At 40.8% G+C, this 24,728-nt stretch overlaps 1 protein-coding gene across 2 annotated transcripts; it reads right to left on the minus strand.

Moving 5' to 3' along the window:
* Nucleotides 1-5,204: 5,204 nt before the first annotated feature.
* On the minus strand, nucleotides 5,205-5,671 carry LOC130854501 (transmembrane protein 170A-like). 2 transcript variants are annotated; one of them, XM_057737393.1, is made up of 2 exons: nucleotides 5,433-5,671; nucleotides 5,205-5,366 (listed from the first exon to the last, which is right to left on the minus strand). In XM_057737393.1, exons 1-2 carry the CDS (start codon nucleotides 5,669-5,671, stop codon nucleotides 5,237-5,239), a joined length of 369 nt encoding a protein of 122 aa, XP_057593376.1. In that variant the 3' UTR covers nucleotides 5,205-5,236. The 2 variants fall into 2 exon arrangements, with proteins under 2 accessions (XP_057593376.1, XP_057593375.1); XM_057737392.1 differs by having other exon boundaries at nucleotides 5,205-5,671.
* Nucleotides 5,672-24,728: the final 19,057 nt, after the last annotated feature.

Below are 24,728 nucleotides of genomic sequence, written 5' to 3' on the forward strand. Positions count from 1 at the left end.
CTCTTCTCTACATTTTAGGAAATTTCAAATATAAATCCAAGCTGACTTTGGTTCAGGACAAATACTTATAGATATGGAAACCTAATAGGGATCCTGTAGGCAGAAAGGTTTAGGGACTCCTCTGGGTTAGAAGTGGAACAAAAATAAAAATATGTTACTGTTTTTCATCAACATGGGAAGATCAATGAACTTAGAAGGGCATCAGTTGGAGCACTGGCATTGTGAGTGGAACTGGAACATTCGAGGGAGGGCTGAATGAAGGCCCTGAACTCCATGGTAAATGCCACCCAGGGTGGAAGGCGACCTAGATCCGTCCTGGGGAGGAAATGTGAATGCACCAACTCTTTGAAGTGCTGCAGTCTGTCTTGAAAAAGAGTTAGTTCATCATGAAAGAGTGATGTGATCAATCAGTGATTTCTACCAAGAAGTAATAGCAGGAGATGTGGCAGGTGTTTGTGATATTAACATCCAACACACCTACTGATTGGGAATGAGAAGAACCCAGATTGAGGAGTTGAATAGACTTGGGTTTAAGCTAATGGTGTTTCTGGATAGCTAGTGATCGTGTGATGGAAAGCAGGGTGCACAGGGATAGTAGAGCATGAATGTATACCATAAAGAATAACCTGGTGGGGACTTTCCTGGTGGTCCTGTGGTTAAGAATCAGCTTGCCAATGCAGAGGACGTGAATTTGATCCCTGGTTGGGGAAATAAGATCCTACATGCTACAGGACAACTAAGCCCATGAGCAGCAACTACTGAGCTTGCGCACTCTGGAGCCCAAGAGCCACAACTAGAGAAGCCCGCATGCCACAACAAAGAGCCTGTGTGCCACAAAGAAAGATCCCACATGCCTCAATGAAGATCCCGCATGTGACAACTAAGACCCGACATGGCCAAATAAGTAAATAAATGTTAAAAAAAAAAAAAAAAAAAAGAATGACCTGGTAGTCAGGGACGGACATTGATGCAAAAGAAAAAGCCAAATCATAGGTAAGATGAGAAGGGAATAAAGGAGGGTGAATATTTTTCACTTGAAGCAGGAGGCAGGAAGCAGCAGTTAGGGGCAGAAGTAGTAAGATGGTAAAATTATTTGTGGGAAGATCAGAGTTCCCACCCAATGTTTTCTATTTTTCCCAATGTAAAATGAGATAAAGTCATCGGTTGAATGTAGGAATGGAGTATTGAGAAGTGAGGAAAGATGCAGTGACTAACTTGTTTTTCGTTCGTATAATCCAAGGGTGGGGAAAGGGGCAAGGCTTTATCATTCTAAAATAGCAAAGTGTAAATGTCTCATGTAACTCCCTCATGCTTGGCCTTCTGTTGCCTCAATTTCCCTTGCTTTCTTCTACATCCCATCTTTCTGCATCCCTTCTTTACCTTCCTATCCTTTCCAATATCTATTTCCCTCTCTCAGTTAATTCCTCTTTCTCATAGCCCTCTGCCCTCTGCCACTTCTTATGTTCTGCAAATGAGCTTTGTTTTTAGTATCTTAGACAATATATTGGATTGGCCAAAATGTTTGTTTTTTTCTGTAAGATGGCTCTAGTAGCACTTAGTTGTCTTTAACTTCATTCAAAACAATTTCGTTAGATGGTATGTGACAGCTGTCACATCAGCATGCATTTAGAAAAAGACATCAAAATGGTGAATTTTTGCATAGCCATTTTGATAATGAAGATGGAAGAAAAAAGCAACATTTTTGGCATATTATGCTTTATTATTTCAAGAAAGGTAAAAACGCAACTGAAACAGAAAAAAAAAGATTTGCAGTGTATGGAGAAGGTGCTGTGACTGATCGAAGGTGTCAAAGATGGTTTGCGAAGTTATGTGCTGGAAATTTCTTGCTGGACGATGCTCCACGGTCAGGTAGACCAGTTGAAGTTAATAGTGATCAAATTGAGACATTAATTGAGAAAAATCAACATTATACCACTCGGGAGGTAGCCCACATACTCAAAATATCCAAATCAAGCACTGAAAATCATTTGCACCAGCTTGGTTATGTTAATCTCTTTGATGTTTGGGTTCCACGTAAGTTAAGTGAAAAAAACCTTCTTGACCATATTTCCACATGTGATTCTCTACTTAAATGTAATGAAAATGTCTGTTTTTTAAAAAAATAAATTGTGATGGGCAATGAAAAGTGGATACTGTACAATAATGTGGAATGGAAGAGATCGTGGGGCAAGTGAAATGAACCACCAGTGACCATACCAAAGGCTGGTCTTCATCCAAAGAAGGTGATGATGTGTATATGGTGGGATTGAAAGGGAGTCTTCTATTACGAGCTCCTGGCGGAAAACCAAACAATTAATTCCAACAAGTACTGCTCCCAGTTAGACAAACTGAAAGCAGCATTTGATGAAAAGCGTCCAGAATTAGTTAACAGAAAATGTATAATCATCCATCAGGATAACCAAGACCGCATGTTTCTCTGATGACCAGGCAAAAATTGTTACAGCTTGGCTGGGAAGCTCTGCTTCATCTGCTGTATTCACCAGAGATTGCACCTTTGGATCTCCATTTATTTTGGTCTTTACAAAATTCTCTAAATAGAAAAAATTTTAATTCCCTGGAAGATTGTAAAAGTCACCTGGAACAGTTCTTTGCTCAAAAAAGTAAAAAGTTTTGGGAAGATGGAATCATGAAGTTGCTTGAAAAATGGCAGAAGGTAGTGGAACAAAAGGGTGAATATGTTGTTCAATAAAGTTCTTGGTGAAAATGAAAAACGTGCCTTTTATTTTTACTTAAAAACCAAAGGCACTTTTTGGCCAGCTCAATAGCTTGTGGAGTAATTGAATTTTTTATAATTTCATCTTATTTTCTTTGTTGGCTTTTTTAACTCTTTGTTTTGTTACTTTACTGATTGCTCTAGGGTTTATAGAATTCATCAGACTCTATATTCAAGTGATATTGTGTCACCTCATTTGTAGTAGAAGAACCTTACAACAATAGACTTTCACCTCTCCCTTCTCAGATTCTATGATATAGTTGTCATACATTTTACAGACATGCATGTGCACACAAATACACTATAAATCCCATAAACATCATTATACTTTTTGTTTAACTAATTATCTTTTTTCTTTTTCTTTTTTTTTTTTTTTAAAGTGTGTATACATTTATTCACAGGAGAATGTCCACACACTGGGATGGATACAACATTCAATAATCTGAAGATACATTTTATATCTGAAGTTTTTAAAAAGAGTGGATAATCAAACAAGAAACAGATTAAAACAGACAACTTTCAAAATGCATTAATTTTTGTGTCTTGGCTCCAAAAGAAAAATAACCAAACATTTAAATAATGGGCTCATACATTCAAAAATTAGTATTTAGGGGCCCACGTTCAATTTGTGAAATTCTATCCAAAGGAATGTTTTAGGTGAGAATGCTAAGAGGCATCCTTCAACAGAGATGATTAAAATCATTTCTTACAACAAATTTCTTAAACTGAAAGGCTACTTTTCAAAATCCAGCTCACTGAACTGAAAAATGGAGTCTTTAACTAAAGACTTAAAATTTTGCTTGAAAGAAAGATTTGAGCATTGGAGAGCAATCTTATTGGGGAATTTGTAGACATTTGCCTACATTCCAACTCCTGTAATTTTCTACCTAATTTGAGTGTATATATCACTATAATTTCGATAAGTGGTCTAATGGCCTATTAGTTAAAAGAAAATGTCCAGTTAATTTTTGTGATCCTTTGTAATTTTTCTCTTTGACTAACACTGGTAAATTGGTCCTTCTGGCTACTTTTACTCAGAAGTCAGAGTGCATATTGCTTTAAATGGAATAGAATTGCACATGACCTCATGGGCAGTTAGCCTTACACTCACAATGAAAATTTTCCTTTAAAAATGTCAGATTTAATTACCAGAAACTATTTTGAAAACAGCTAACAACATCAATTGTATTTCATACAAAACAGTTTAGGTGGTAAGGGTAAAGTTAGATACTTAATTTTTGCAATCCTTTTTCTTTTGAAGGTCACAGTTTTCAGGCCTTTAAATGAAAAAGAAAGGCATTAGAAGAAAAATTAAAATAGCTAAAATTGGGTTTAAAAAACTCTGATATTTAATTCTCTTTAAGGATATAAATTCTCTTGAAGGAAAATGTAAAGGGCACAGTGGAAGGCATATCTGAAAATTAAACTTTAGGCACTTTTTGGGAGTGATACCCAATACTGTAAAGTGGGCTGAAGACCCACCACTAGGTAACCACATGAAGATTAGGGAATCAATAACCACTAACTCTAGTTTAAGCTGCACTTAGACAATTTTTCAAGAGCCATTAAGTAAATGAAAGTCACTAAGAAAAATGTAACAGAATGTTTAAAGTATCTTTTTGTGTGTGTGCCTCAATGTCCAAAGAGTATCAACCAATATGCCTTGAACTATTTAATAGGGTATGTTTCCAATTAAATTAAATAAAATCAATAGAATAAAAGTGATAGGAAAAGGTGGTACAGGAGTTATGGCGAAAAAAGTCTCAATTACCTAGCTTATTTTGATAAAATGTACAAAACAACAAATTCACATCTCTTAAAATATATTAAATAATCAGAGGTCAAGATAGTTATCCATAAAATGTCACATCTTTCACTAGTTAGCTCCTTTTTCTTTAGACAGTGTAATTGAAGCCACTACTTGAGTTATAGATTTTGTGTGTGTTTTTTTCCCACCAAATTTGTTCTCAATGTTATACTCAACCAAAACCTACTTGGCACTTACTGTCATGAAGATGTAGCAAGAGAAGAGTTTGCCAAATTTAAATCAAGATAAGATCAAATATGATTTTCATACAGTATACTCTGCTCAGAAATAAACCAGTATGTTCCATAGTTTCTCTGAAATATGCAATGCTGCATTTTCTCACAGACAATTATAAATTTCAGTGTGAAGGATGCCAACCCAGAAGCACTGGTGACCTGGCTTGGGTAAAGGTGTACCTGTAAAACTGCCTGAATTAAATATGTAAAAAAAAAAAAAAAGAAAGAAAGAAAGAAAAGAAACTTGATTTGTTTTGATTGAGAACATGAGTCCAAAAAGATCTTTAATTCCTGGAGCTTCAAATTGAAGAAAGGACTGAAATATGTTGTTCTTCATATACTTTTTCATCCAGGTTGCTTCCATTTGAAGAACTAAGAAAACACTACTACATTCCATAATGTATTCTTTTTGAGGATTCTATAAAACTTAGGTTCGCCAACATAGCACAAGGGTATGTGCTATAGAGTAGCTAAAATCCGTAAAAAGGAGACTACCACTACACAAAACGTCTGTCCAGTGCCCAAGGTGAGGGCTTCAAATGGAATCATTTCCTTTCCTGCTGCTCGGTACACTCCAGCAATTGCTGCACTTGTCAAGATTCCAGCAGTAATTGGTCCCACGATGCCCATCAACAGGATGCTTACAGACATGAACCTACCATATTTGTGACGTCTGAGGGTGAAGAGGGCCAGTAATCCAGCAGGGACATGAAAGAAGAGAGAGGACACCAGTGCCCACAGGAACACACCGTACCACATCTCTGGGAAGGCGCAGAGAGAAGTGGAGTTGGGGCACAGCATCCCGTTGCCCACCCACGGCACGAGCTTCAGGCTGAGGATCTGCTGCAGGAACCCGGCCGACCGCCCGCTGCCACCGCTCGCCTCTTGCTCCATCCCGCCGCCATTCACCGCAGAGAGGTGGCAGAGAGCGCCTGAGGTGCTGCCGTGACTCGCTCTCACTTACGGCCCACTTCACTCTCCACACCTCCGCCGCCTTGGCGTCACCTTCGGCCTAGGCCCTCTATTAACTAATTATCTTTTAAAAGAGATTTAAATAATAAGGAAAAAAATCTTATCTACCTATGTAGTTACAATTTCTGATGCTCTCCTTTGTGCACACACATATTTCCATCTGGTATAACTTTCCTTGATTTTTCTTGTAGTAGGCTGGGTACACTGGTGATGAATTCTTTCAGCTTCTTTATTTCTGAAAAAGGTTTTATTTCACCTCTGTTTTTGAAAGATGTTTTCTCTGGGTATAGAATTCTAGGTTGAGGGTTTTCTCAGGTAGTTTAAAGATGTTGCTCCACTGTCTTCTCACTCACATTATTTCTGATGAGAAATCTGCTGTTATCCTTTCCTGTGTTCCCTTGATTTCCTCTGCATCAGTGATATTGAACAATTTGGTTATATGGCCCTTGGTGTATTTTTTAAAAATACTTCTTGTGCTTAGGGTTTGATGATGTTCTTGGATTTGTGAGTTTACAATTTTCATCAAATTTGGAAATTTTGGGTCATTATTTCCTCAAATATTTTTCTGTCCCTTACCTCCTTTGGGGACTTACACTTATAATAACCTATTTAGAGTTCCCCACAGCTCAATGATGCTCTGTTCATTTTAAAATTCTCTTTTTGTTTCATGGTTCATTTTGAATAATTTCTATTGTTCTATCTTCAAATTCACTAATTTTTTTCTTCTGCAACATCGAATCTGCCATTAACTCCAACCAAAGTGTTTTTCATCTCATACATTGTAGTTTTCATCTCTAGAAGTTGGAGTTTTTAAAATATATATTTTCTATGCCTTTACTTAACTTTTTGAACATATGGAATGCAGTTATAATAGCTGTCTTAATGTCCTTTTCTGCTAATTCTAACATCTGTATAAGTTCTAGGTTGATTTTAATTGATTGTTCTTTCTCCTCATTGAGTTGTATTTTCCTGCTCATTTTCATGCTTGGTAATTTCTCACTGGATGCCAGACACTGTGAGTTTTACTTTATTGGATGCTGAATATTTTTGTATTCCTATAAATATTCTTGACCTTTTTTTTCCTGGGACCCAGTTAAATTATTTAGAAATAGTTTGATCCTTTAGAGTCTTGCTTTTAAGATTTGGCAAGACTGGAGCAGTGACCGGTTGAGGGCTAATTTTTCCCCACTACGGGAACAAGTCCTTTCTGGGTACTTTACCCAATGTTCCATGAATAATGAGGTTTTCCAGTCTGGCTTGTGAGAACAGGTACTATTGTTAGCTGTATGTAATTGATGGACAGTATTACCGCTAATTCTTTTGTGTGTTTCTTTCCCTAGCCTCATGTGGTTTTTCACACACATGCACTGATCAGTACTCAGCTGAATACTCAGAGGGGGCTCTCTGAAGATGTTCAGAGTGCTCTCTGCATGCTGATTCCTCCTTCCCAGTATTCAGTCCTGCAAACTCTAGTTGCCTTGGTCTTTCAGACTCTCAGCCACATCTTTCAACTTTCAACTCCATTAAACTCTACCTATGTTTCCTCACCACTGCATTGCAACCTATGAAATTGCTCACTAACTCAGTAAGCTGAGGCAGTCGAAGTGCTCACCTTGTTTGTTTCCCAGCTCTTACGAATCCCTTACTGCCTGGTATTTAGTGTCTTGAAAACTGTTATTTCATATATTTTATCCAGTTTTTGTTTAATGTGGGGGAGTAAATCTGGTTCCTATTATCCTATCTCAGCTAGAATCAGAAGTGCCAATCTAATCTTAAAAAATTTCCAAGACACAGTTATCAGGAAGTCTGCACGGCTATGAATTGTCTCATGTAAAGGTCTGAAGGAGCCCTTGGCAGTCTTCTTTGGGGGAGGCAACTAATGATGATTCCAAATCCTTCCCCTAGAGGACTGAGTTTCCCCATATAAGCCATCACTCTGTTGTGCTCATTCTGGATGGAAGCGGCACTCCAGCTGAGTTGCTGCTTGATTTAGAAATGGCAAATTACTGTAGATTTACTCTCTACTACCCACCTTGGGAATTTAAAGGGAACGATAAGATCCAAAACTGTTAGTCGACTTCGATCAGCAAAGTTCCAAGTCATCCTGATGTATTGAACTATAAGGGTTGGAAATTCAGAGGCTTCTGAGCCAAAATGAGATTCACATTCGACATAAATAAGAATTATCCTGTGATTCTGCAGTTTTGTTTCCTGACCTGGTGCCTCCTGCAAAAATAGAAATGTCAGTGCCTGGCGGTGGTGGAGCATGCCAACTGATATTGTGACCCGAAGGACCAAGAAGGCGCTGACTGCACGGCCAGCTGGCAGGCTGCCATTGCCAATGGGAAAATCATTCCTCTGTGATAAGACAGCGACAAATGCTTTCCCTGTGGCTGCGATTAAAGCGGGCTCTGCATTATGACAACAGTGCTTTGAGCTTCGCATAGCAGTCATTTTTGCTAAATATTCATATGCTTATTTATACTCTCCCAGGCCTTGTCTGAAATCAGGGAGTTTAAAATTTCAGGCACGAACTAGTTCCCTTTTGGGGAAGAAAAATTAGTGGACACAGGAATAGAAGAGTACACTTAGGAGTTGAGAAAGGGATGGGGAAAGGGAATCATAAATGATTCTGTAATCAGTCTGTAGAAGAAATGCGTATTTCCTCTGCATATTTGGTAGAAGGGAGTTGCTAGTTGTGAAGGGCATGTAGAAGTGTAAGCTCCAGTTCTGGCGGGGGTGGGGGGACTGTATTTTCCTAACCCAGCAACTCATAAATATGTTTTGAATGAATGAATAATCTATAAAAATGGTACAATGTTCTCTAGGGCAGAGACCAAAGGTTGTCTTTGGAACCATAATATCTAAGCAGGGTTCTTGGCACATAGAAGGAACTCAAATACACGTTTTTGGATTAGTTAAGGGAGAGAGGGAGGGAGGAGGGAGGGAGGAAGGAGGGGTTTGAGAACAGACAGCTGGCCTGGCCACCCCACTTCCCAGGACAAGTGCACCTGGCTGCCAAGAAGCAGCTTTGTTTGTCTTCTGCAGGTGTTTGTTACACCTGCTTTGGGGCCATAAAATTTCAGGCCCTTACGGCGAGCCACTCCACAATTGGCTAGCCTTTTATAACTTACAAAGCGTCTCAAAGGTTTCTAGGTGGTACTGGCCACTAGGGAAATTCAGTATTTTACCTTGGGAGGAATTTCTACCCTCTAAGCTGGCCTTCTTATTCTGTCTCCCCAGCCCCTCTTGTATCCTCCCCTAGATGAGGATGGTGTGTATGTGTATTAGAGGGAGAGGGAAAGAGGGAGGGCAGGAGGGGGGAAGAGAGAGAGAGAGAAAGGAAAGAGAAATGTGTGATGCTGGAAGACAGTTGCCCTGGCTGCCCACCTATCAGTGTCTTAGGCCTCCACATCCCCTTCCACATTCACATGGAGCTCTGTTTCTGCTTATATCAACATAAGAGCTTATGGGCTTAAGGCTTCATGGGTTGAAATGAATACTGAAAATTTATGTATGGCACCTTGGCAGGATTACAGAAGGGGAATATGGGCATTTAATCCCCCTTTAAATGGCCCCCAATAAAATAAATGGGAAAAAAAAAATCTCTCTAGGTCCTTCCTGAGTGTAATCAACTAGGGACTAGTCTGAAAATCGAGAGTTTTGTGCCCATCTCACCTCTGCCTCCAGCTTACAGTGTAGACATGGGCAAGTCTCTCCTCCCTTGGCCCCGGTTGATCATCTGGGTGATGGGAAGGTTGAGCTGTAGTGTCTCTAGAGTCCTTCCTGGCTGTGGCTCTCCCATAACTCTAAGGAAGGTCCTGAGCATGCCCACCTGCCTGGTGAGGCCACTACCCTGGAACTCACTGCTCCAAGAGGAACTTGAGATGGAGGACACTGGGTAACCACTGTCCCCAAGCTAAGCCTGTTTGTTTTTGTCAAGCTTGGCACTTTAGGGAGAGAAAAGGATAACTTTGTGGATGTCAGAGGCACAAGAACTATGGAATACTGTACTCAGCCCTAGAGCCACAATCCTTTGAGACCACAAGGGTGCCTGCTGCCTGGTGAACCCCAGTCCCTCCCAGTGTGGATGCTAATAATCTTTACTCTGCACATCAGCCTTAGTCCCTGAGACAAGGCAGGGATTACCCTGGTGTAGATACAACATCTGGTGTGATTCTTGGATAATAATTAAGAATGATGATATATGCCTTTGAATCTACATCCACAAACTTAGGAGTGCCAGAAACATCACATTTCTGTATTTTCTTTGAAATAATACTAAATCTAACTCAAAGTCCTCATTTTACCAAACTAATGGGAAATCTTAAGTTATTACTGAACCTCCATCCTGCCTGCCTTTGGGTAAATGTTCCTGGGTCTTTCAGTGGCAGAGCATCAGCACGACCTCTCTGCTAATTGGTTGACTGGTTACTGTTAAGAGCTTCTTTGTTCCAGTCCAAATGGTCCCCCACGTCTGGCATCTCTGCGGCCAACCATGGTAATCTGTGATGAGACTTGGAGTCAGTCCACTAGGGCCCAGCCTCCCTAGGGCAGAACGCAATCATTCCCCCTAATACTTGGCACCTCTTGGGACTCTGTCAGAGAGCAGGGTAAGGGTCACCACTGTTCACAAGTCCTGAAGACCTCAATCCTCTTCTCTGTCTGGAAGAAAGCTCTCTTTCCTCTTATCCTCAGGTCATTTATTCCTCCTCACTCTTTCCTTCCCTCCCAGGAACATCTATTTAATGAGTTTAGGTACTTGAAACTAGGAGAGACTTTAAACTATTCCTGCTTTAGATACAAAAAACTAGTGAATACAACAACAAAAAAGAAACAGACCCACAGATATAGAGGACAAACTAGTGGTTACCAGTGGGGAGAGGGAAGGGAGGAAGGGAAAGAGTGGGGAAGGGGATTGAGAGGTACAAACTATTATGTGTAAAATAAGCTAAAAGGCTATATTATACAACACAAGGAATATAGCCAATATTCTCTAATAACTATAAATGGAGTATAACCTTTAAAAATGGTGAATCACTATATTGTACACCTGTAACTTCTATAATATTGCACATTGACTATACTTCAATTTTATATATATATATATATATATATATATATATATTAATCCTTTTTATGCTTTAGGCCCTCAGGGGAAAAAAAAAAAAAAGGCTGGATGGTAGGAAATAGCATGTGCTTTAGTTAGGGCGTGGGCTCAGTTACTATGACAAGAGACCCAAATGTATGATGACTCGAATAGCAGCCTAGAGATGAGCAGCAGGGTGGATGGGGCTTATCTCTGCCACCTCGTCTTGTTGGGATGGAGGCTCCTTCCACTAGTCCCCAGGGCGTTGTCCTCATCCACATGCCCAAGGTTAGGTCACCTCCATGTCAGTGACCCTGCCTGCAGAGAGGGGAAAGGGTAGAAGCCCAAGACCTGTAACCCGTCTTTAAAGAGATGATCTAGAAGTTCTCATGTCACTTTAATTTCCAAACTATTGACTGAACTAATTCATAAGGCTACATGTGGCTGCAAAAGAAATACAGTACTGGAGGGAATTCTAATAGCAAGGAGAAGAGAATATATATCAGAGAAAATTAGGGCTGTCTGCTTGAAATATAAAGGAAAATATAAGGAAGAGAAATCATAAGTTAACATTTTAACAAATTATTATTATCAACAGCATTATCACTCTCTTCTCATTATTAGGGACCAGTTGTATGCCTGTCGCTCTGTCACATTTACCTGTGTTGTCCCTCGCCATTTACAATAATTCTGCAAGGAACTGGTAGATCTTGTGCTCTCGAGGGCTCTGTGGTGGCTTTTCACTGTGTACACTGAGAGAAGTGAAATGACGTCCCCGTATGATTTGGGGTTAGGGCTGGCCACACGAGAATCGTGGATGAGATTTGGAAGACGAGTGAAGCAGCCACCATTTCTCTGCCAGGCATGGTGGCAGCTCCCACACACTGCCACTGGTCTGCTGGCTCCCCTAGTTGGCCTGGGGCAGCACCCAGGCTCCAGCCCCTGCATCTCCCACCGGACTTTCTCCTTCAGCTTCTCTGCAGCCTGGGCCTGGGTGTGTGTGCAGCTCCACTGTGGAGGACACTGGCTTTTCCCTCAAGGCCCTCGTGTCCTCAAGGTTGAGTTAGTCCTTATGTTTTTTAATCTGTCTTCATGGGTTCCATTCATCTTCATGGGTTCTAGTGGGTCCTTGCTTTCCCTCATTTCCTGTGCAGCTTGCTCTCATAGTCTGCTTCCCCAGGAGACCAGCCTGAGACACCTTCCTCTTTCAGTTCTCCTCCTTTGGCTTCCATGATTTTACTTTTTTCTTCTTTTTTCTCCCATTTCTCCATCAGGACCTATCTGCTTCTTTTCAGGCCTCTACTCTTCTTGCTGCCTTTCCTAAATAGGAGTTTCTCAGTTTGATTCCCAGGTGAATTTTCCATTTCTGTTTTCAAATGCCATCTCTGTGTTCATGACCCCCCGATTTATGTATCTAGCCCAGCCTCCTCTTTAGGGTTCTAGTCTCTGAGGTCCAATTTCCTCCTTGACATCTGCACTTAGATGACATAAGCATCTTAAAGTTGATGTTACCCAAACTAGACTATATTCTTTCCTCCAAAACCTATTTCTCTGCCAGGGTTTTCCAACCCAGTAGATTATATTCATTCCCAAGGTTCAAGTCAGACACCTGGCTCCATCCATGACTCTTTCTGTCCTTCACCTCTCACAGCCAAAAGTTCAGCAAGTACCCTCTCTACATTATCAGAGCCACGCAGCTGGTGCAAAGGCTCTAGAATTTCTTTAGCCTTCCTGCTCCCCGCTTCCATCATAGGAAGAGTATGGCCAGAGCAGTCTTGAGGCGGGCAGGGGCTGACCACCCGGGCATGGCAGAGTCGTGAGCACAGCCTGGGTCAGCTCTCAGAGTGGTCCTTTGAGGGCTACTGAGTTTCTAACAGAGGCACAGAGAAATGCAACAGGTCTGAGGATCTGTAGTGTATTATTATCATTTTGATGATAAAATTATAATCCTTATATCACTTTCATGAACTGAACATATCCATACCCCTATTGATCTATTTATCTATCTATCCTTTGTATTAATATAAATAATGTACATTTCTGCTGGGGGAAGGGAAAGAGGAGCTTTTTTTCGTCCACAATCCTTAATCCCCAGGAATCAAGTATAAGGAAATATTACAGAATTACAGCACCAAAGCAAGCCAACAAAAGTGCAGTGCGAACCTCTTCTATGAACAACATAGCCAACCAAATATTTACCGAACACCCACTTCATACCAGGCACTCTGCTAAGTGTCGTGAAGGTACTCACTGATGCATAAGATGTGGCTCCTGTGTTTTCACAAAATACTTAAGAAAACAAAGCACTGTACATGAACAGTGAAGTAATAAGAAGGAATTAAGTACTGAGACTTTGTTTATTCAATGCAATACAGAGAAATTATATATTAGGATTGCTTCCAAACAATGCTTGATAAGTAGTTATCCGTGCAAGGACTGAGCATTATGAAAAGATCCTTCAACTGGTTTCAGTCCAGCTGAGTGAGTATCTATCTCAGTGAACAACAGCCTCTCAGCTATTCATTCCCATGGTAACTGGAACGTCTACGGGACTAATTGCATTAATACTTATCAAGGTAATTCGAAGAATAATAGCACATGCAGAGGCTATATTTCAGACACAGACAACGCACTTTGCTAGTCTGATCTCATTTAAACCTCACAACAACCCTAAGAGGTAGTGAATACCCTGTGGGTAAATGGTCTCACAGAGTTGGGACTTAGACCCAGGTCTGTTTGGCTATGGCTTATGCTTCAAAATCAAGATGGGAACGAGCTTCATCTCTTAGCACCTTCTTCCAAGAGGAAAGAATGAAAAAAGACTTAATAGAAGAGAAGAAAGAATCTATAGGAAAGAGAAATTTACAATTGGAAAGTAAATTACTCAAGCCAGTATACAGATTTAAAAAAAAAAAGGATGAAAAAAGGCTTAAATTGAGTTATAGGAAGGAGCAGGCTGGCTGGGGATGGAAAAAGCAGAATAAATTCTCTAGGGTACATTCCACCAACAAACTTAAGGAGAGAAGGAAGAGTCTGTGAGTTGCCACAGCAGACTGAGAGCCAGTCAAATTTTCATCCCCAAATGCTTCTGAATATGGGGCTGTCATGTGTAACATAAAGTGGATACAGAACGGAACACGGAGGGTTGTTATTCTTGACCTTTGTTAGAAGAGTGTACGTAAGAGTAGCCTAAGTTGTAAAGATGAACTCACAAATTTAAGAAAGAATCCAGGAAACTGAACTTTAATTTCTAAAAAATGAACAAAACTCTTCCCTAGACATCCATTATGTTTCTAGCAGAATGTCTTAGGAACCCCTGGGGGCAGTGGTGTGCTGCAGTTGACTCCTGCAAACTTGTGAGAGATGGTTGTTAAATTTGCAGGAACTTCCCACAGAGGTTGACATCCATTGGTGGTTGGGAGTATTTTACACTATGGAAATTGGTAAATGCTATAAATCCCCCAGAGAGCTGGTTGTTAAGCATTTTCCAACACATCACTGCCTAGAAGTACCAAGGGTTTTAATTAGCACCCCTTCATCTAGAGTTCCTTGGTGGACCCAATGCAGTGAAAACTGGGAACTGAGTGGGTGTAGGGAAGAAGGACGGGGACTACAGAAAAAGAGTTAGAACAAATGATAAACATGCTACAGGTAGTGGTTCCTATAACTGGCTGCATCCGAGAATTACCTGGGGAACTTCTAAGATATAAAGACCTCTAGATCATGTGATGAATCTAATACATTTGACACCTGGAACAGATAAAAATCCCCCTCCTCTGCATGACAAAATTATTTTAATAGTAATTATGTAATAATCAACAATAACTGATTATGTTATATAACATATATAAAAGTCATTGTGTATGTTATACATAATGTGTACATAACAAAATAACAATGTTATACACAAAATAACATTATTTTATTGATTCATTTTTATTTTAATTAGAAAGAACAACTTTCAATTTTAAAATATTATTCAATAGAATAGTTCATGTATAGAATAAATTTTGCCCATTCCAAAATACCATGTTGTACTTCAGAATTTACACTGTATTTCACTATTTTAAATTTGAAACAAATAAAAACTCCAGGTGATTACATAGAATGACAAATTTGAAGTAACGGAGATTCTTTTTCTTTGTCTTAACTCAGACCGTTACCATGCATTATTCTTATTTATTTTGAGTAAATGCAGGCAAATGTACTACAGGTGTTGGAGACACAAATTGAACCCAAAGCAAGTCTCAGACTCCAACCCTTAAAAACTTTCTCTGGAAATGAGCACATGTAAGTGAGACTGTGTGTTGGGGGCTGGCTGTATCACTGGGAGTTCTATAAATTAACGTGTGCAGAATACGATGGTTACTAAAGGATAAGTAATAAAAATGTGGAGTTTGAAGCTTGAGTATATATTACTTAAACTCAACAGCAAGTGCTTAAAACTTAGACCAAAAAAAAAAAAAAAACGTTTTGGAGGAGAAGTATTTTCTCACTGACATTGTTTAGAACTGTCAGCACGTGGTGGTAATTAAAAGCAGGCTGACTTTTTGTGGGTTCTATTATCGTTCTTTAATTCTCTAAAGACAGTGCTGCCGCTTATTGTCTGCTCCTGGGTGTACGGCTCTCGACACCCTGCCCCGGTGCATCCCTGCTTAAATCCCACCTCAGACCAAAATATTTGGAATCTCTTGGGAGGATGGCCACAAGTCTATATTTGAAAAAAGCTCTCCCACGTGACTCTGATGTTCAGCCAGTTTTGGGAACCATTGATATGGGAACCACTGAGACAGAAATACCTACAACTCAAAGTCAAGGGAGGAGGCTGGGATATCTGAGGAGCTGATCAAGTCTCCAAGTTCTAGAAACCCCTCCCCAGTCACACTGGGAGAAGATGAACTACCATTGAGAACAAGCATGTTAAAAGAACCTCCAAGGGCAACCATAGAAAGTTCTTCCACTGTGTCATGAAAGATACTTAGCAGATAGACATTTACATGTTAAAAATGAGAAAACGTACTCTTTTATTCAATGACAGATTAGGAGGAGAGTTTTATTTTCCCCACTGTGTTTCTTTATAGCAATTATTTTTCAACTGTTCATCCTCCTTATTGGTCCCTTTGGTCCTTACCTTGATCATCTCCAAAAAGCCAATTCACAAAAAGTCAGAATAATTTAAAAAAAACCAAACCCTTGTTAGATGTTACTTTTCTGCTCAAATACCTTCAATGGGCTTCCTACTTCACTCAGAGTAAAAATCAGAATCTGACTATAGTTACAAAGTCTTATACAATGTGTGCCCTCTTCATTCAACCACCATCCCTTCTGATTGCGGCTCCTGACTCACTCCATTCCAGTTACAGCTCTTGCTGTTCCTCACACTCAAGGCACTACTACCCCAGGGCCTTTGAACTGGCTGTTCCCTCTGCCTGCAACAGTCTTCCCTTGGGAATCCACGTGGTTCCCTTTCTCACCTCCTTCTAGTCTGTGTTCAAATTTCTTACCTGATATAAAAGAGCTTTACATTTCTCAATTGCATCTAACATGTGACATACCATGTATTTTAGTTGTTTATTTTCTGTCTTCTCTACTATGTTTTTGAGGGCCAGATTTTTTATCTATGTTTAGTGCTGTATCTCCAGTGCCTAGACTCTGCCTTGTACATAGGTGGTACTTCATAAATATTTCTTGAATGAATGAATAAAAAAATACACATGATCAAAACCAAATAATAATAACAATATATAAAAAATATCCTTTGCTCCAACCTTTCTTATTCAGTCACACTTCCAGAGGTAACCACTTACCGCTTTTTAAGCTGTGATTTCCGTTTACTCCTAAATCTTTAAATCACATGCTTCTACTTTCATGGTCTATCTGTCCCCTGCTAGGATAGAGCTGGGTTTGATTCACCTTACTTTCTTCATCCATGGATTTATCGACTATAATGTAGTTACTATATTACCATTTTCAGTTCTTTCTTCATCTATGTATCTATCACAGTGTAGTTACTCTATTTTTACCTCTTTTATTGCTTATTCATGTAACTTTGTTATATCCCACCAGGTTTCTACTCAACTCTGATAAAAAGTATCTTTTGTCCTCTCAGTTCCTCACATGGGGATATTAGCCCTTTCTTCTTTCCTTCCACCCTTCTTCTGCTGTCCTCCTCCCATTTTTTGTCTTTCCTTTTTTTTTTTTTTTTTGGTTTTGTTTGTTTGCTTGTATTTATTTGTTTATTTATTTCATTGGCTGTGCTGCATCTTTTTCTGCTGTGTGCCAGCCTTCTTTGGTTGCGCTGAGTGGGGGCTACTCTTCATTGTGGTGTGCAGGCTCCTCATTGCTGTGGCTTCTCTTGTTGCAGAGCACTGGGCTCTAGGCACATGGGCTTCAGTAATTGCAGCACGTGGGCTCAATAGTTGTGGCTCACGGGCTCTAAAGTGCAGGCTCAATAGTTGTAGCACATGGGCTTCGTTGTTCCGCAGCATGCGGGATCTTCCTGGAGCAGGGCTCGAACCTGTGTCCCCTGTATTGGCAGGCGGATTCTTAACCACTGTGCCGCCTAGGAAGCCCCCTTGTTGTCTTTCCTGAGGCATTAGTTCTCATCACCACAGTATGACTTCAATTTCATATCTCATAACTGAAATCTTCAAAAGGATCTCTAGGAAAGTGTGTCTCGTTTTAACAGAATTTCACTTCCCCCCAGTCTCCGTCTGAAATTTGGACAGAAATCATGTGCCGCAAGGCTGGGGTTTTGCCAGGAAATGGGGGAGGGGAGGCGACTCCTCGGAAACGTGCCCGGGCAGCCCTGTGGTGGATGCACCAGGCTTTAAGGCAGGCCTCAGCTGTCTGTGTTCTGCCGCCTGACCCTTGACACCCACCTGGAGTGGGGGGTGTGCCTCTTGAGGAAGGACTCAGGTGAGCCAGGTTCCCAAAACTGCGGTACCAATGCACATCTGTCCAATGGGAAACGGAACTGTTAGCCCAAAGGGATGTGCATACGGACAAGATAAATATACTCTCTCCCAGTAGACAGACATATGTAAGAAACCAAATTATAACCAAAGGTAGTTTGGTGATCAGATTCAAAGCAAGGAGTTAGATGAAATAGATGTCTAATCTCAGTGGACGTAGATAGCTGAGGAACCCTCTCTCAAAGGAAAAAAGGTTCTGCTAATGAGACCATAGTTCCTCAAGATTTGTTGTGTGAGGACAACAAACTCCTCCTTTACTTGTGTCTGTTGATTCCTTTCTGTCCCCATCTCTGATTAATCCCCTTTGGATCATCAGATATATGAAAATTTTCCATAATTCTTATTAGAATCAAGTCTAATTGTCTGTAAGCCATTCTCTGTAAGGTAAGTTAGCACATTTCTGATTAAAATAATTCTCTGAGAGGCATCTTATTTCCCTCACTCCCAAAGTCATAGTCAGTCACATCACTATTGCCTTCAGGTAGGAAGAGAATGTCTACTTTTCTATTGATTAAAGGCATCTGGAAATTCGGTATCTCATAAATATAGCAAATTGAGCATTGTCTTTCTGCAGTAAGCACATTTCTGAAATGGATGGAGGCATTTCTGTGACGTCCAGAAGACTGGCTGGATGTCAGACCAGGTTCATGCTGGGACTGAACATGTTTATAGCTGCTGTGACTTAATGATTTACCACCAGATGATCTATCATATCTTAAAGGGAACTGAAAGAGGAATATTAAATTAATCAACTATGTACAGTGGTTAGAGTTTCTTTCTATTTGTTTACCATTGCATAGAATATATAATGGTGTAGCTTATGATACAGCAAGATGGAAGGAAGGGAGGGAGGAATTAGGTAAATAAATCTAAAGTGAAGAAATTTAAAAACATTCATTCACATATTGAACATTTAATTAATATTTATTGAGCATATACTATTTGCCAGGACCTGTACTAAATCCTGCAGATGCAGTAAATGATGAACAAGGCAGATTATAACATCTGACCTCATGGAGCTAACAATCCTGAGGACAGGATAAAATTAAATAAAAATGACACAAATCAGAGACTTCCCTGGTGGCGCAGTGGTTAAGAATCTGTCTGCCCATGCTGGCGACAAGGGTTCGATCCCTGGTCCGGGAAGATCCCACATGCCATGGAGCAACTAAGCCTGTGTACCACAACTACTGAGCCTGTGCTCTAGAGCCCACAAACCACAATTGCTGCACCTACTGAATCTCGTCTGCCTAGAGACCATGCCTTGCAACAAGAGAAGCAACCGCGATCAGAAGCCCATGCACTGGCAACAAAGAGTAGCCTCTGCTTGCAGCAACTAGAGAAAGCCTACGCACAGCAACGAAGACCCACAATAAATAAATAAATAAATAAATAAATAAATAAAATTTATAAAAAATGATGATACAAATAAGTAATTACAACTGGAAAACACACTATAAAAGAGAAGAACAGGATGCTATGAAATCATGAAAGAGGAAGAACTGATCTAATCTGGGACAGTTGGGATGGATTGGAGACGACATTCCGAAGGCAGTGGTGTGTAAGTTGAGACCCAAAGGAAGTGCATAAGCTAACTTGGCAAGAGATTGGGAAGAGTGTTTCATGTAGAGGGAATAGCACGTGCAAAGACTCAGAGGCAGACAGGAGCGCAGCACACTGAGAGAACTGCAAGGCCAGTACTGGTAAAGGGTATCCATCCAGAGACTTAGAGGGTTAAGGTGAGCACTGGAAAGCAAATCAAAACATCCTCAGCTGGTAACCATCATATGACTTACTAGATGGAGAAGTTATTGTTTAGTTCATATGTGTAGAATTTAGCTACCTTTTCAAGAAGGAAAAAGTCAATATTTTCGTCCATGGAATGGTAAAGCTTTTAGGTAAACTAATAATTCTGATAGCTAGGACTTCATCTATTCCATCTCATAAAATTTTAATAACTTTGAAATAAAGATTTCTGCTGCAAACCAGAGTGCCTAAATTTTTCTTGGTGGATGAATGTCAGTTAGAGAATTAGGTCATCCTTGTTAAGAAGTGCTTTCTTCCTCTACTCTGTCTATGCCCCTTGGAGTTCTTCCCAGTCATCAGGGTCAACCTAACAGTTCAAGTTTGCCTTAGAAGGATGTGCGTCATTTGTGATTAAAAGAACAAAGGAAACAAAGTTTAGATTCCCAAACCACTGGTGGTCTCATTGGATTTTCTTTCCCTTTCATGTTTTCAGTTAAATAATATCATCCCAAATTCAGTTTGTTTTCCAACCCACCCATATCCTTTTGGCTCCAGTCCTTCCATGTCAAATTGCCCTAGACTGATCCATGCACTCTTTTCAGTTTCATTTTCATTGTTCTTATCCTCCCATAGGAATAAGTAAGGGTCTCTTTCATGCAATTGTGTCTAGTTGTATCCATATATGCATTCTTAAGATATGAGTGTGTATAATTATGTGCAAATACAAAACCGTTTCTGTTATGTAGGTGTCCATACCTGTGCCAACAAATGGATATGTGTGTAAATGTCCTGTGATTGTAACACTGCATGGCTGTACTGTCCAATATGGGTAGCCACTAGCCACATTTGCCTGTTTAAATGAATTAAAATTAACTAAAATTAAAAATTCAGTACTACTGTTAAATTAGCTACATTTTAAGCGCTCAATAGCTACATGAGGCTAGTGGCTACCATACTGAATGGAGCAGATACAGAGCACTCCAACCATCACCAAAATAGCTGCACTACTGGATAGTGCAGCTGTAAGGAGGTTTTATTTTGCCCCTGGTCTGCCGGTCAGATTCCTTAATGTGGCTACAAAATCCAGACCTGGCCCTTCCTGACCCCTGCCACTGTCTCTCCCCCTGCCTCCCCTCAAGCACTATACTCCAGGTGTGATGCATGTCTTAGTTCCCTGAGTACTCTTTGCTTGCCTTACCAGGCTTCAAACATGCTTTTGCTCCCTACTAGAATACTCTTTCTAGCATCACCAATTTCAATTTCAATGTCACTTCCTCTGGCAGTTCTTTGTGATTGGGAGGCTTTGTAGCGTGCACCCTATTTTTGCCCTATATAGAAAGTAATACCTTAAAAACACCTCTTAAAGAAGATATACAGATGGCCAACAAACACATGAAAAGATGTTCAACATCACTCATCATCAGAGAAATGCAAGTCAAAGCCACAATGAGGTGTCACCTCACACTGATCAGAATGGCCATCATCACAAAATCTGGAAACCACAAATGTTGGAGAGGGTGTGGAGAAAAGGGAACTCTCCTGCACTCTTGGTGGGAATGTAAGTTGGTACAGCCACTCTGGAAAACAGTTCGGAGGTTCCTTCAAAAACTAAAAATAGAACTACCATATGATCCAGTAATCCCACTCCTGGGCATATACCCAAAGAAAACCATAATCCCAAAAGAAACTTGTACCATAATGTTTATTGCAGCACTCTTTACAATAGCCAGGACATGGAAGCAACCTAAATGCCCATCAACAAATGAATGGATAAAGAATATGTGGCATATATAGACAATGGAATATTACTCAGCTACAAAAAGGGATGAGATGGAGCTATATGTAATGAGGTGGATAGACGTAGAGTCTGTCATACAGAGTGAAGTAAGTCAGAAAGAGAAAGACAAATATTGTATGCTAACTCATATATAAGGAATCTAAAAATGGTACTGATGAATTCAGTGACGAGACAAGAACAAGGATGCAGATGCAGAGAATGGACTAGAGAACTCGAGGTTTGGGGCGGCGGGGGGTGAAGGGGAAGCTGAGACGAAGCGAGAGAGTAGCACAGACATATATATACTACCAACTGTAAGATAGATAGCCAGTGGGAAGTTGCTGTATAACAAAGGGAGTTCAACTCGAGGATGGAAGATGCCTTAGAGGACTGGGGCGGGGAGGGTGGGGGTGGGGGGTCAAGGGAGGGAGGGAATACGGGAACATGTGTATAAATACAGATGATTGAACTTGGTGTACCTCAAAAAAAATAAATAAATAAAAAGAAAAAAAAAACACACAAAAAAACACCTCTTACTTTTTTAATGACACCTCATTCCCTGCTAGAGTATAGGCTCTGTGAGGCCAGAGATGTGTCACTGTGTCTATCCTGCTTACCTTCTGCCACACTGGACACACAGCTGGCACCTAGTGAATATGTGTTCAATCAATAAAGGTCTGGTTTGTGCACAGCCTTAAAAGGTGTGAATATAAGCGACCACATCTAAAACTACAATACATGTTGGGGCAACTCTTTGTTTAGGTGACACTGATATCAGGATGCTGCCCGTGTGCATGAGAAGCAGACCTGAGCAGAGAGAGAAAGGGGAAGATGAGAAGGTGAAGAATCAGTGTGACAAAGAAAGAACAGAATTCCTTCGGAAGCAGGGCAGAGTCTCAGCAGCCACTCCCGATGTGTCTCCTTGCTGTCTGGGTAGGAGGGGACGGAAGTGAGGAGTCAGAGTCCACACTGAGGACCTGCCTGCAGAGCATGTGCGCGTAACTCCAGTAAGAGCACGGCCTCCACAGTCCTACCCGGGGGAGGGGAGAGCTGGGTAGCATGGCCCACACAGTAGTTTTAGATTTTACACTTCACTCTCTCACAACATTTAAGCTGATCCTCAAACCTAGTTCTTAGAAATTCATTAAAGTCTCCTAAAGATAGAAGAGGTTCTATCTTTAGCACCCCTAAATTCTTTGCAGTTTCTTTCTTCTACCCTGTCTCTGTTGCCCTGATCCCTGGGTCCCCTCTATTCTCTCTCCAAGTGTAGTTTTACACAGGTTCCAGAGGAGTCCCACTCACCCCCAAGTCCCACAGAGCAACCTAAGACTGGAGGGTTCTGTTCTTTGCTAATGGCTTTTCTCATGAGAGTTGGATTTTTTCCCCTATTTTTCTCACAGAGAGTAAGGGAGAATTAAGGAGCTGAGTGGACATAGGTGGAGAGAGAATGCTGTGATCTCCCAAACATTCATAATTTTTATCCCATCACATGTAAACTGAAGTGTCTAAATTAAACTCCATAGAGTTCATCTATGGAATGGCTTTAGTGCCAATGTTCTTTAAAACAAAAAAATTGAGCTAAAGGATTGTCTTCAGATATTAAGGGGCTAGCTTTAGCAAGTATACACATTTTTTTTTTCTTTTTCTTCTCGTGCTCTGACAGTATAGAGTAAATAACGAGGACTTATAAAATTGGTTCCCTTCCCAGGGTGCAAGTCAGTCCATGTAAAATGGATGAGATACCATCTTATATCAACAAATTAAGGGGATAGACACTGCCTCATACAATGCCTGTCACACAGTAGGGCTGAATGTGGGACCTGAGCACAAGGTAGAATCCAGAGCAGTGGTTCTCAAGCCTACTGCATAGTGGAAGTACGTGGGGCACCTGAAAAAATATCAGTCTCTGGCTCCCAGCTACAGAAGCTCTGATGTAATTGGTCTGGGGTATGACTGGGGCACTGGCATTTTCAAGAGCCCATCAGAGGTTTCTGTTGCACAGCCAAAGTTTAGAAACATACACTGGTCCAGAGGGGAACTATGATTCCTTCTCTCCTATTTTCCTTCCGATATTTACAAGGATGCCTTACCATCTTTGGCTCAGCCATGGGGTTGGAATGTCTGGGGCTAATTGGTTTGAGATAAAAATTTCATTATGGAATTTTTCTATTACATGTGGTCGGCTAGATGTTTACAAAGTGGTGTGTGTGTGTACATGTGCACATTTGACAAATTTCTTCTAAGCCCTTTGAAGTTCCAAGCCCTCAGCAGGGTCCCTATGCTTAGAAATTTGGGAGCTTTCACTCAAGTAACATTATTGTTTTACATCCAAATCCAAAGTCAAAGTAGCAGTAATTATTAGCATAAATCAGCAAGCAGAATGTGGCAACCAGTATAGAGATGTGGCCTGATAGTCCTCAGCGATACCTTTATTTTCATATATCTGCTGGGTTCAAGATTAGTTTATTAATTCTGCAGCAGGTTAAGGGAATAGAGGCAGCTGGTAATCATTTATTCATTTATATTTTCATTCAACAGCCATCTGCTGAATGTCTTCTACGTGCCAAATCTTAGTTAGGGTTGGGGATACAATGGTGACTAAAATTACACAGCCGCTGTCCTCAGTCCAGTGGGAAACAGAGAAAAGGGAACGGGCACTTGCATTCAATGTGAATGTGCAGTGAGGCAGGAGTCCAGGATGCTGGGAGAGACAGGGTTAGGACATCCAGCCCTGACATGATTGGCAGGTTGGGGGGTGGTGATGGGGAAAGCCGTCTGGAAAAATATTACTTTGGGGAGAGTGGCAGCCATGGAATAATCCACTTGGATTTCCCTTTAAGAAAGAACATGCAGAATTCCCTGGCGGTCCAGTGGTTAGGACTCTGTGCTTTCACTGCCGAAGTCCTAGGTTCCATCCCTCGTTGGGGAACTAAGATCCCACAAGTTGAGTGGAGAAGGAAGAAAGGAAGGGAGGAAAGGAGGGAGGGAGGGAGGAAGGGAGGAAGGAAGAGGGAACGAACTTGCCCTTTAGCTACTGAGAATGCAGTTATCTGAGAGCACCCAGCTGTTAGTGCTGTCAGGATTTGCCCCTCACTTTCAAGAGAGGTCATGCTCTTTCAGGCTGGGGGAACAGTGTTGTCCCCCCTTTATGTCACTGAGCATAGAGTGGCCTGAATAGTAGTAGGAAAAGGAGAAGAATGAGGTCTGAGGGGGATTGTGGGCCAAATCACGGAGCACCTTGGAGGCCAACAGGAGAACTCTGGCTTCTACTCAAGGTGATATGGGTGGGAGGAGGGCGTTGAGTGGGCAGTGATATCAGCTGCATTATGTTCGATGCTATCCTTAGCCCCTGACTTTGCTACAGCCCACTTCCTCCCCTTCAGGCAATGATAC

Source organism: Hippopotamus amphibius, chromosome 5, assembly GCF_030028045.1.
Source record: "Hippopotamus amphibius kiboko isolate mHipAmp2 chromosome 5, mHipAmp2.hap2, whole genome shotgun sequence".
NCBI classification, from domain to species: domain Eukaryota; kingdom Metazoa; phylum Chordata; class Mammalia; order Artiodactyla; family Hippopotamidae; genus Hippopotamus; species Hippopotamus amphibius.

Coding starts and splice junctions, on each gene's coding strand:
- LOC130854501 (XM_057737392.1), bottom strand. CDS start 5,671: ATGGAGCAAGAGGCGAGCGGTGGCAGCGGGCGGTCGGCCGGGTTCCTG.